The sequence below is a fragment of the Anabrus simplex genome, chromosome 2 (genome assembly GCF_040414725.1).
Source record: "Anabrus simplex isolate iqAnaSimp1 chromosome 2, ASM4041472v1, whole genome shotgun sequence".
Lineage (NCBI taxonomy): Eukaryota > Metazoa > Arthropoda > Insecta > Orthoptera > Tettigoniidae > Anabrus > Anabrus simplex.
The window spans coordinates 287520839-287533813 of NC_090266.1; the positions used below are offsets into that span (position 1 = coordinate 287520839).

The 12975-nt window shown below is 39.1% G+C and overlaps 1 protein-coding gene across 1 annotated transcript in view; it reads left to right on the top strand.

Annotated features, from left to right (window-relative positions):
- The window catches only part of LOC136864059 (solute carrier family 25 member 35), a 100969-nt gene extending 88803 nt beyond the window's left edge, over window positions 1–12166 (top strand). Inside the window, exon 4 of the mRNA XM_068226147.1 lies at window positions 10662–12166. Within this exon, the coding sequence (XP_068082248.1) occupies window positions 10662–10885 (224 nt within the window). The 3' untranslated portion in view covers window positions 10886–12166. The remainder of the gene's footprint in view (window positions 1–10661) is intronic.
- The last annotated feature ends 809 nt before the right edge of the window (window positions 12167–12975 follow it).

Sequence of the window (12975 nt, forward strand, 5' to 3'; positions counted from 1 at the left end):
CAGTTTTGTTCGAATCCCACTATCGGCAGCCCTGAAAATGGTTTTCCGTGGTTTCCCATTTTCACACCAGGCAAATGCTGGGGCTGTACCTTAATTAAGGCCACGGCCGCTTCCTTCCAACTCCTAGGCCTTTCCTATCCCATCGTCGCCATAAGACCTATCTGTGTCGGTGCGACGTAAAGCCCCTAGCAAAAAAAAAAAAAAAAACAGTTTTTTGTTGAATAGTACTAGTTTCGGCCGATATGACAGCCATTCTTAGCTATTCACAAGAGGACATATTGCACCCTGGTGGGGGTGCTAGAGGAGTCATTCAATTGCAATTAATTATTGAGGAATATATATTTCATTTTCAGAAGCAAGAATATCTTACTTTATATATTGTAAGTATGGGCCAGTTCGAATGGTAAGGTGAAACCTACCACAGACTGATGTCTCCTCTAAGATTAAGTAATACAATGGCCAGCAGAATTAGTTTTCTCAGAAATTGTGACGAGGGGGAAAGGAGAAAGGCAGAGTTATTTCCGAGTCAGTGGAAAGTTTCACGGCCGCGGGCGATGTTATAGTTGGAACAACGTACGAGCCGAGAGCAGAATTCCTAGAAATGACGTCAGGGTAACTCCAGTGTACCAGCCGAGGACTGGGCGCACAGTTGGTACTTAAAGAAAAAAATATGAAACTTCTCAGTCCCGCGTAAGCTTGGACCAATCGTAAAATTCGCCAGGGAGACGCAGTCACAACAACTTCGTATTGTAAGAAGCACTAAAAAAGGAAACTCCATGGATTAAATTTATAGAAGGAAATGGATTATAAATTCAAGATATGGTGAAATTTAGAAGCCTAACCATATAATAAAAATTATTAAAAGTTATTAATTGAGGGAGATTGACTGGTGTAATTCTGAGAATTCATGGGCACTGGCATAATTCTGAGAATTCATGGACGCTATTCGATGATTGGCTGCAGGCAAGAGACGCTACAAATTGCACGAAATCCCCCGCCCGGGATACGGGAGCTAAATTCATGATTATATTAATTACCAGCGAGCGATATTATTTGAGAATTGGCATAGAGGCTATAATAACATAATTACATCAGTGGATCCCAACTTTAAGCCACTGGCAGGGCCGCAAATAGTCGTATGAGGATATTGGAACTGCGCGTCCTAAGGTGACCTCTCGTGAACTCGGAGGAGGGGTAAGATGAATATAAATACATGGTTGTGGCGATGGAAGTAACTGACTTGTGAAGAATTGTTCGAGCCGTCACTACACCAGGGTGTGTACTTACTCGTGGAGAATTGTCGGAGCCGTTACTACGCAAGTACGTGTGTGTATTCACTCATGGAGGATTGTTTGAGGTATTATTATGTTACATAGCACAGTGAGCCAGGATGTGATTTAGTACGTGTTACAGATTTGAACAGTCTACTAGCAGGAGTTCAAACATTTACGGAACTCATTAAATCAAAACCTAGGGATAGGAGTGTGAGATTCTATATCAAAAATAGGATTAATGTTACGTGAGAATGGTCACGGGTGTTCAACGTAATTTTACCAAGTGAACGGTCAGTTACTGATACCTAGTCAGCCACGCGAACGTGACATGGGTGAAACGCGAACAGACACAGAAGTGCTGGGTTGGAATTTCGAGTGCGCGTCGGGCCGTTGAAGGTGATACCAATGTATCCCATGTTCCTAGTGTCCGGGGAAGGAATGAAGAATGTATATTTACATTAAGTGGGCTAGATAATAAGCCAAGAGTGTAAAATTTATGTGTTAAATTTAGAGTGGAAAATTATTCCAAGTGTAAAAGGTTATTTGTTTTTCTTAGATTTAAAAATGTGTAATGTTAAAAAGTGTCAAGGATTACTTCTTCAATCTGGCATGAATACCAGTAGGATGCTGTGCTAAAACTGGATGGGGCCAATGCTCCTCATCCAGTTTAGCAAAGTACAAGGCTGAGATGAGTACCCATTAATATAAATTTGTAGATTGCTAACGTTAGCGGGAGGAAATCATATTCTTTCGTTATGGTAACTTGATTATGAAACGAGCCACCTCCGGGCTCATGTAAATTCAGAGATACGTAGACAAAGGGACAAATTAATATCTACATAATTAGATCAAGCACTCATCATAATTTTGATTATTTAATAGAGTAAATTAGGTTGATTTGTTTGTTCAAGTGCTTGAAGTGTTAGTAATTATACAGGAGCACGTTTCACATAAAGATAAGATTAATATTCATTTTAGAAGTGCTCAAATTTTTTTTTTTTTTTCAGTTATCAGAAACTTTATAGATATTAAGGCATGTTGTAAGATTATCCAGAGGTAGAGGGTTGCCAAGTGAATTTAATTGTTGTGGGACGGAATGAAGTCCATTGAGTTGTCTGTAAATATCAATGATTATTTGTGCCGCGAAGTTTCTCCAGTGGACAGAAATATAATAATCAGTAGAAGTATTGAAGTGATAAATGAACATGGGTAATGTGTAAATGCGTATTAAAAAATAATGCTTTGTGAATAATGGCACAGGCTTAGTTTGATAGAATGATTGCAAGTTAAAGTAATTTAAATGTGGAGATAACATGTGGCATGGAAGACTTTAATTTGGGCAGTAAATTTGAATTTAACATTAATGGTTGATTTAACGGTTTTGGACTCCATAATAATCATAAATATTTGTTTAAAAATGATAGGGGCACTTGTAAATGTAGGTCACGCTATGTTGAAAGCCCAGAGTGATTTGAGCCAAATTTTGATGTTGGAATTTGTGTGGGACAAAAATACGGCATGAGATGAAATTGAATTGTACTGATGTTGATTAAGAAATAGATGGATCTTGGGGCCTACGTTGATATAATATGCCGATTCCAGTGTCATGAGTGGCAGGAGAGTCCATGCACCGAGGATTAATTAGTGAATTAAATGTTTTGAAGAGTTCTAGTGGAATAAATGGACTTAAAACGAAAAGGAAGGAATAATTTAGCACTTGCAGGGATTGGATGTATTTGCCCAACTGCGAGGTGCTATGGGATTTGAGATTTGTCTTGGGAGGACATGGTGTTCCCATAAATTAACGGCAGTACGAAAATAAGGTTGCGGGTTTGAATACCATTATTATGTCCCGACCGATGTGAATTCGGAGCTTGATGGTTCATATTGCGATTTAACGTATGTGACTAAATTCTAAAGATTGGAAATTAAAATATAAAATTTCAAAATAATAATAATAATAATAATAATAATAATAATAATAATAATAATAATAATAATAATAATAATCCAAGTAAATCGTGTCTTAATTGATTGATTAGTGCCAAACTAGACCGCAATTTTAAAGGGTTATGCATTAAACATAATAATAGTTAACTGCCATGTAACACATGAAATTAATTTATAATAAAAATTATTTGAAGTATAAGAAGAAGAATTTATTATATTATCTCTGAGAATAATAATAATGGTGAAAAATGAAATTGAAATATTAAATCAATGTTGATTACATGTTTCAGTAATCATGATCTCCACTGATAATAATAATAATAATAATAATAATAATAATAATAATAATAATAATAATAATAATAATAATAATAAAGTTTAAAATATTTTTTTATTATTTTGGATGATGATGTTGACTGATACTAGGGAAGTCAGCTGGCAAAATAACGTAATAATGTCAAGTTGTTTTAAATAATGAGTTAAATTTGTTATTTGTAATGTGATGGCAAATATCTACATCTGGACCATTAGGTTAGAGTCCCTTTGTCGTTTCCTTCAGTTAACGATAGCATATCTTGGTTAGGAACCTGGGGAGAGTTTTGTATTATCCTGGGTTGGTCTCATCTCAAAAAAAGTGGAGGCGATGACATGATTCATGCGATTGGTCAGGTAATTGGTCATAGTGTTTACGAGGGTCGGATTGCAACCCTCAGAAATCAACGGTTCCACCACCCAAGTGGATGGGTGGTCAAAAGTTTAAAATATTATGTGAAATTTTCAGGAATGATTTGCCAAATTACCGGCAAAATAAGGGTCAACGAATTTTGTTGTGTGTTAAATTTTTATCTTAAATAAAATGCTCCTTTAGCATTTGCAAGGAAACGGTTCCAGGTTCTTGTTCTTGTAGAATAGTAAACCCTTGGTGACCATTTAAAAAATATCCGTCCCCGTTCCTAGGACGGAGCTTTCCAATTTTTCCCTTTATCTGATTTAATATATTTTTGTGTGTTTTGATGATGAGCCTTAAAGTTAATGATTAGAGTGGCCCGTTCAGCCCCGTAGTACTGATTAGATGGCGCCCATACATTTAATTGGAGATCTTATATCTTCATAAAAAAAAATTTTTGTTTAGTAGTTGCGATAGATTCGGACCGTAACACCCCCTGAGATAAATGCTGGTTGGGACTCAGGCTTTGAGCGGGTACAATATTTAGATAAGGACATAGTAACATTCCAAATATCTTAATAAGACAAGTCAAACGGGGTTAAATCCCAAGAAGCTAGGACCATAGATTATTGCAAAAACACATAAGTATATTTTTAAGAGCTGTTTATATAAGTTATGAGTGTGTTTTTTTATGATCATTTTTAGTTCCTAACTTATTGGGATCCAACTCCATTAGACTGTCATTTTATCTGATGAAGTGTTAAGTATTAGATACAGACTGAAATTAACATTTTGAATATATTTTGCAATAATCTATGGTCCTAGCTTCTTGGATTTAACCCCATTCGACTTATTTCATTAAGATATTTGGAATGTTATTACGTCCTTACAATGTCTTTTTGTGAATAGGTGAGGATGGCTATCATATCAGCCGAAACAAATACTATTCAGTGAGAAATTGTGTATTTATTAGGTGGTTAAATAAAGGCTTTGAGTAAGAAAAGTAAGTCATATCCATCCATACGGGCCTAACAATGAAGTTCATTACTTACACATTCCACCTCTGCTATGAGTGAGATTGTGTGTGCAAGGCATAGTGAATCCTGAAAGCCACGAAATTCCTAATTACCAAGTCACTTAAAAAGACTCTGAAAACAATTTTCAATGTTTCTACGGATCACTTTAGTCCAACTACAGTACATTCTGGGCCCAGGATGGATGCATCATTATTCTACTGCTTGATGGGACCAATATGTATGTTCAAGTCACTACAGAACCAAAAAGCATAATAAAGGTTGTAGGACAAAAGAAGAAAGAGAGAGAATTTTTCTGCACCTACTTGCCATGTTTCCATACACGCGAGCCTCAATACTATATAAGGAGGCTAGCCCCGAGATGGTCTGTCAGTCTGCAAGCTGCGGTGGCCACGGGTGGCCACAATAATTGTATGGACAGCTAGACCATGCCTTGGCGACACCATTAGATGCGTACGGTCCCCTGGTCGGAGGGGGGACCAGTGCAGCATCTGAACGAGCGGTCTTACTCATCTCCGACCAGGCAGTTCGTCGCCTACACACCCGCCCCTACCCTCGGGGCAACTCTACGAGAATATTGGGCCTCTTGTAATCCAGAACACACCGCTGACTGGGAACAGGCTCCGGATGTGACCAGCATCTGCCCTATCCAAGACCTACGTGTACGCTCGGCACCGTGGGATATTGCTGGCTCCTCCTGTGACTAACAGACCCCGAGCTGCCTCCCAGCCAGCGTTTTATAGGCAGGCGGTACTGCGTATACCGGGATGGCAGCACAGGCACTAGCCGCAGAAGGAGTCAGTGAGGTGGAAGGGGGGAGGGGGCGTCTGTTAGTCAAAGGAGGAGTCAGCAATAATATAGTCAGTCGGGACCTGGGAACGTACCCCCCGACACACACCTGGCATCGGAGTATATCACAGCAGACCCGCCCGAGTGACGTATACCTTTGAGTAGAGCTACTACTCCACGCACTCGCAGTTCCAAATAGAGTTGCGCTGCAGCTAAGTCTACTCAGGATAAGGCTACTGCTATCACTCCTGTCAGCTATCTCTCACGTGGTTCACAAAGCGCCTAGACTAACTTAACTTCTTTGACTTATCTGCCATCGATCCAGCCCAAGGGATGTCGGAGACTAACGTCGAGCAGCTTGTTCAAGCCATCCAGGACCTCCTCATGGGACGGCACAACATTGAGCAACATCTCAATAATTTTTTTACACAACGACGACGAGCAAGGAGATACGGGCCAGCCGCCATCAGTCGACTGGGACGACGAGTGGCGCCACTAAAGCAAACATCATATTCTTTGCACAATATGCAATGATTTTCACATTAATGCCCTTTCTCTCGTAGCACACTTCACTGAGATAAATGGATAACTAATATAATAAAGTAAATATTCATGTCTTTTCTATAAATCATTATTGGTAAGCAAAAGATGCTAATTTTTGATATCTACAAGCTGCTTCCTATAAAAATTATGACTAAGTTTGAAACCTGTTTATTTGACTTACTGCATTGATGGGTTCAATCATAGCTCAGTCCAGTGATATTTGAAGGTGCTCAAATATGCCAACCTCGTGTCAGTAAATTTCTCTCAATATAAAAGGACTCCTGTGTGACAAAATTCTGACAGCTCAGCATCTCCAGAAACCGTTAGAGTAGTTAGTGGGGCATAAAACAAATATTATTATTATTCGTATCATTATTTGTTTTACTGCTTGCTTATGAAGATGCAATTAATTTCTATTGTCTGCACAAAACTAGAATGGGATTGACATTTTAACAGAGAGAGATGCTCAGTGTTGCCACTTCTGTGTTACTCAGTGAAGGCTTCCTTGTGGCCGTGTACATTAGAGGAGAAATATTTTATAGAATTCAGCCAGATATTCCAAGTAAAATATAAAAATACATACGTAATGCACATTTAAGATTAGTATTTGCAGCATATATAATTCCTGTACATCAATTGCCTTTTTCTTTACAGTAATCAAAAACACACACACACAAAACAGGATTCATGCAAATACAATTACAGTATTTAATATATCATATCTGAAATAATAATCCTATACTGGGAATACACCATTCATCTGCAAGTCACTATCACTTCCAGTATCAGAACTGTTGCCGTCACCATCAGAAGAATTACTGGAACTCTGCAGAGAAACAATGTTTCGCTATGTTGTCCGTTCGAATCCCACTATCGGCAGCCCTGAAGATGGTTTTCCGTGGTTTCCCATTTTCACACCAGGCAAATGCTGGGGCTGTACCTTAATTAAGGCCACGGCCGCTTCCTTCCAACTCCTAGGCCTTTCCTATCCCATCGTCGCCATAAGACCTATCTGTGTCGGTGCGACGTAAAGCCCCTAGCATTCATTATTCATTCACTATGTTGTCCTCCACAAAAGCTTCATTCTCCCATGCAGATTCATTTACTCTTTTTGTGTTAAGCACAGGATCTTTCTGCTCCTCACTCGTTAACATACCCAGTACTTCTTCCGTCAACTTTATAACAAATAAATAACACAGTGAAGTCTGTTGTGTGGGAGGGACATAACCCTTCCCTTGAGCCCATATCAGCTTAATAGGGTTAAAATGACAATGGTAGAGTGGCAACCTTTCATATCTTATGTCCATTTCTGCAGCTACATCATTTGTTCCATGGAATGGAAGCTGAGGCTTGAGTTTCTTATCAAGTTCCATTTTTTCTATTTTCTTCAGATATTCTCCTACCTGTAGTTTTCTGCAATTTAACCAACCTATAATTTGGCTTTTATTCAAGTCCATATCAGCTCAGTTAGGATCAAAATGACAATGGTTGGGTGGCAACCTTTAGTATTTTATGTCCTTTCTTTGCAGCTATGCAGGATGGAAGCTGGAGTTCCATTTTTTCTACTTTCTTCAGATCATCCGCTACCTGTACTTCTGTGCAATTGAACCAATCTATAATTTTGCTTTTATGGGGTGCCACTGTTGGAGCCTTGTCTAAAGTTAAGGAATTATATTTTGCATTATTCATAACGATCACGGATGGCTTCTGTAGATATCTTAAAAGGGACTCTGTGAACCATTTGAAAAACATTTCATGGTTCATTTCCTCATGGTAATCACTGGTTTTCTTGGGCTTGAAGAGGAGGCAGCAGTCCAGCATGAAGCTCCTGGATGTCCCTTTGTGTAAAAGAATAATTCTGCCACCTTTACCCAGCGGGATCCTCATGAACTATACAGCTATAACTGCAATATGACCTATTTTATTATACATATGCACACATCTTTCGAGAAACTGTTTGTGAATAACAAAAACTGTTATAAAATACAGAAATGGAACTACTACTGTTATACATGCTGACACACATATACTAACACTGTTAAGAAACTGACACTGCAGTAAACACTACTGGGCTTGTGATGTTTGATGTTTTTCTATGTGATCTATGTAGACTTTCAGCTATCCAGTGCAAGTTATGTAATTACCCTCTATGTCATTGCCAGTGGTATGTATCATTTCCAAATGGTTATGTAAATGATGGCAGTTACAGAATGCTGGGAAAACCTCGTACAGCATTTGTAGAAAACTAATAATTATAATAGCGTATGGCCTCCAGAGAGGCCAGGTGCAGGTCTTTTGATTTGACTCCCGTAGGCAACCTGCGTTGTGATGAGGATGAAATGATGATGAAGACGACACATAAACCCAGACCCCTGCCCCAGGGGAGTTAACCAATTATGGTTAAAATTCCCGACCCTGTCAGAAATTGAACCCGGGACCCCTGTGACCGAAGGCCAGCATGATAACCATTTAGCCATGGAGGCGGACCAAACTCATGTCCTCATCCCGAGGTGGTGCAGCTCTTTTCAGGCACACCCCCAATGGAGGTGAGCTGAAAGTACCATTTCAACCACATACCAGCCCTCCTGCCATTCATGAATTTCTGGCAGTACTGCGAATCGAATCCAGACCCCCCGAGGATGGCAACTAATAACACTAACCGTTACATTACGGAGGCAGACAGAAAACTAATGATGTCTTACTTCTGTTCAAATGATGACTTGCTTTAGTTCAGAATGATTTGGGGAGTACAGTGTCTTAAACTGCCTGACAAAAAAATGGAAACACCCAGAAGGGGAGGAGGAAACAAAATGAAACTTCATGGGTTGGGAGGGTATGTAATGTTAGTGATTACAAAATTGAGTCAAATTTACAAAGAACTTGGCAGTATGAGCCCACTTATCAGTATGATGTTACTCTCCTTCTGGCCTGAATGCATGCATTGATTTGGTTGGGAAGGGTGTCAAAAATCTGTTGTATTCTCTCCTGAGGCAAGTTGCCTCACAACAGTTGTAACTGATCATTTATATCCTGGATGCTGGCACTGGGATGGAGTTGACATCTGAGCTGGTCCCACATGTGTTCTATCAGAGTCAGATCTGGGAATCTTGCTGGCCAGGGGAATACCTCAGCATCACGCAGACAGTTCATAGAGACACGTGCCATGTGTGGACGAGCATTGTCCTGTTGAAAAATGGTACCACGATACTGTCACATGAAAGGTAACACATGACGATGCAGGATGTCCGTGATGTACCCTCTTTCCGTCATAATACTCTCAATCACTACCAGCTGTGACCTGAAGTAATACCCGATGGCTCCCCTCACCATGATGCCAGGAGTAACACCGCTGTGCCTCTCCAAACACTGGAAGAAAGGACCTCCCCCCAGGTCGCTGCCATACTTGCAGACATTGGTCATCCCGGATAGTGCATTACCACTATTCATCGCTGAAGACACTGTGACACCATTCATCAGCAGTCCATATTTCCTGTCACAGCACCACTCCAAATGCAGCTGTTTGTGTTGTGGCGTTAATGGCAGCCTATGCATGGGACCGCTAATTCCTTACTCCGGCTGCTGCTAGTCTGTGACCAATGGTGTGGGATGACACAGAATGTTGCAGGGAGTCCATTGCTTGTTCTTGGATGGCAGGCGTAGATGTGAAGGAGTTACTATGTACTTGGTGCACAAAACGGCGATCCTCCCTTGTGTTGGTCAGACGTGGTCAACCAGAACCTTGACGGCAAGTATGCTTGCCCTCATGTTTCCATGCATTCCAACATCAGGCAACTGTCATATCCGAATGCCCCACAAATCTGGATATGGCACAGTTTGACCAGCTGGCCAAATGGAGACGCACAAGGAGGCCCCTTTCAAACTCTGTCAGGTACTGATAATTCTGTCTCACACGAGTACGCGGTATCTCCATGTCTTTCAGAATGATTACTCAGTATCTGTCACTGTTCATACCTCTTGTGTACCCTACCAGGCCTGGTAACAACACCAAACACAAAAAACACCAATGCTCTCTGGTGGCCTTTCTACCTGTCACAAAGAATTGCAACTCTATAATCATTTACATACTCGCCAATGTTGTGTATGTGTATGAAGTTACATTGATATCCAACCATTTCTCTTGGGTGCTTCAATATTTTTGTCATTTAGTGTATTTCTTCTGTTTGGAAGTGTTAAACCTAACCACTTAAGATTCTGCAAACTTAGAGACTGAATTTTAATATGATTAAGTGTTAGGTCTCTGTTGGTTCTACTGGTTAACCACATAGGCATTCTTTGGAGTTCTTATGTTAAATTTGTGAACCATTGTTGCTTCCATTGAAGATCTTTCAGCACATTATTTTATTTATTTATTTATTTATTTATTTATTTTATATATTTTTTTAGGAGTTGATGCTGAAGGCAGAGGTCTACTCTACAAAGGAGTTCCAGATTGTTTTATCAAAATATGGAAGAAAGAAGGTTTGCATGGTTTCTACAAAGGATTTGTCCCAAGTTATGCTCGATTGGGTCCACATACTGTGTTATGTTTTGTATTCTGGGATGCATTAAAAAGTATTGAACATGATTACCATCAGAAAAGAAATAAACAAAATAGAAAGGATAGTTGATGGTTTGGCACAGTAGGTTTTATATATTTAGTAGATTCTTGTTAATACAGTTTTGTGGGAGACTATAAAAAATTAGATGTTACATGTGATAGGGCATCCTGATGGTAATTTTTTGGTGGCTTTGTGTGATTTGTAAATTTTTATTGGAATAATGTGACATCTGCATTCTGTAGATGTAAGATCTGCTGCACAATAGTTAATAAACAGGACAGTATTCCAACAAATGTAAGAATTGTTTAAATACTTCAGCTGATTCCTGGGCTTTGACATTGGATACTTGAAATATCAAGCACATTTTTAAAACATTGTGAAGTATTTGCTTTCCTTCTACTTTATTCTAATTCATGAGAACTCTTAGTCAGGTTTTATTTTATTTGGTATAACAACACTCTAGTTTATTTCTTCCAGTTGCTTTGGTTTTACATGGACTTTATTTCTCTGCTCTTACTTGGTGGAAATGGTAGCCATTGATATGATATTATTCACTATTTCATACAGTATTCACACACTTCACATTAGGATTACAGTCCATTTCTTGAGCATCATTTTTCACAATTTTTTTTCTGTCACACTTTGTTTGGTTCAGAATGGTATTGACACTTTTCAGACTCACTTAGAAAGCATTGGACTTGCAAATAGACATGTGCACAAAGCAACCATATCTTTTCGGTAGTGCATGTTCATTGTTCACTACCTAACAGGGGTAGATAGAACTTCATCCATTTCATGCACCATCTAAAGCTATGAATGAAATTGATGCATTGTATGCCTGAATTTCTGAATATTGTATCTTGTGCAGTAGAAAGTGGCTAAGAAAATGCCTGTACAATAATTCCAATAAAATTTAATTGTAGGTAGCAGGAAAGAACAAGTGTCACAGGAGCTACTGTATTTACTTGTGTATTAGAGCCCCCCTTTTTTTCCTTTCACATTTACAGCCAAGAAAAGTAAGGAGGGGGTCCAATATGCAATAACCTCAAATTTTGTGCAGTGAACACATGACTTCTAGGCTATAAAGAGCTATAAATTGTACATGTTAACATTCGACACTCTTTAATAAACTTACAAATGTATTCTGAGTTTCACTGGCTATTTTTGTTGGAAGGCAGTATTTTTAAATTTTAGAAAGAATAAATGGTGAACACATGACTTTTAGGCCTACATATAAAGTAAATATAGTCCGTTTTAGTTACTCTTATATCACGTCATTCGTTTCATCTCATTAACTCCTCTGATGAGGTTGACGTCGGAAAGGGCATACGGTCATAAAATCTTGCTACAAAGATTCGTCTCACTTCATACTCGACCCCGTAGAGAAAAGGGATAAGGGTATCGTAAATGCAATATTAATACAAAAGAACGTAATGGCAGTCATTTGTGTCTGTCAGTTAAGCAGTAGGCCTACCACACAGTAAACCTGATCATTGCTTTCATTTGAATAATCGTCGTCTTGTGCCGCCAACTTCTCTGCTACCGGCATGCCATCATTCCAAATGACGTCGTCTTCACGGCAATCACGGGTATTCGAGATCCCGTCTTTTGGCAACTTAAAAAATAGTTTCATTCCCGACTATATAGAGTCCAAACAGTGAGAATCTGTTCGCAAATGGTTTCTGGTGATGGTCTCTGTTATTCCCAGTTGGTGTATGTGTAGCAGAAGCCACCCCTTCTGAATAAAGCCGTGCTGTAAAAAGCGTGCCAATCCACCAGCTGATAACTAGCGTATGTTACGAGTTGTATTCTGAACGTAATACGTAGTGACTGGAAGCATTCTTTGGATAACTGCGGCTATTGAAAGCCAGACCTTTATTTCTAAGTATATTTCATGCTTTTTCTCTACATTTGTCACATCAGGATTTACCTAAATAGCTGTAATTGAGGTAAGAGAGACCCCATTGTTTAGGTATGATATGCTACTAAGTGCCCGGCTTGTGTCGAAGTTCCACGACGGAAAGAATAAAAATAAATAACAGGAAAGCTTGTCACATTTATGCATATCTCCAGGTATGGTGGTAATGAATTTTATCATCATAAAGTTTAATTTCGCACCTCATTTTGCCTCCATTTTTTAAAAACTCATAGTATGTTCT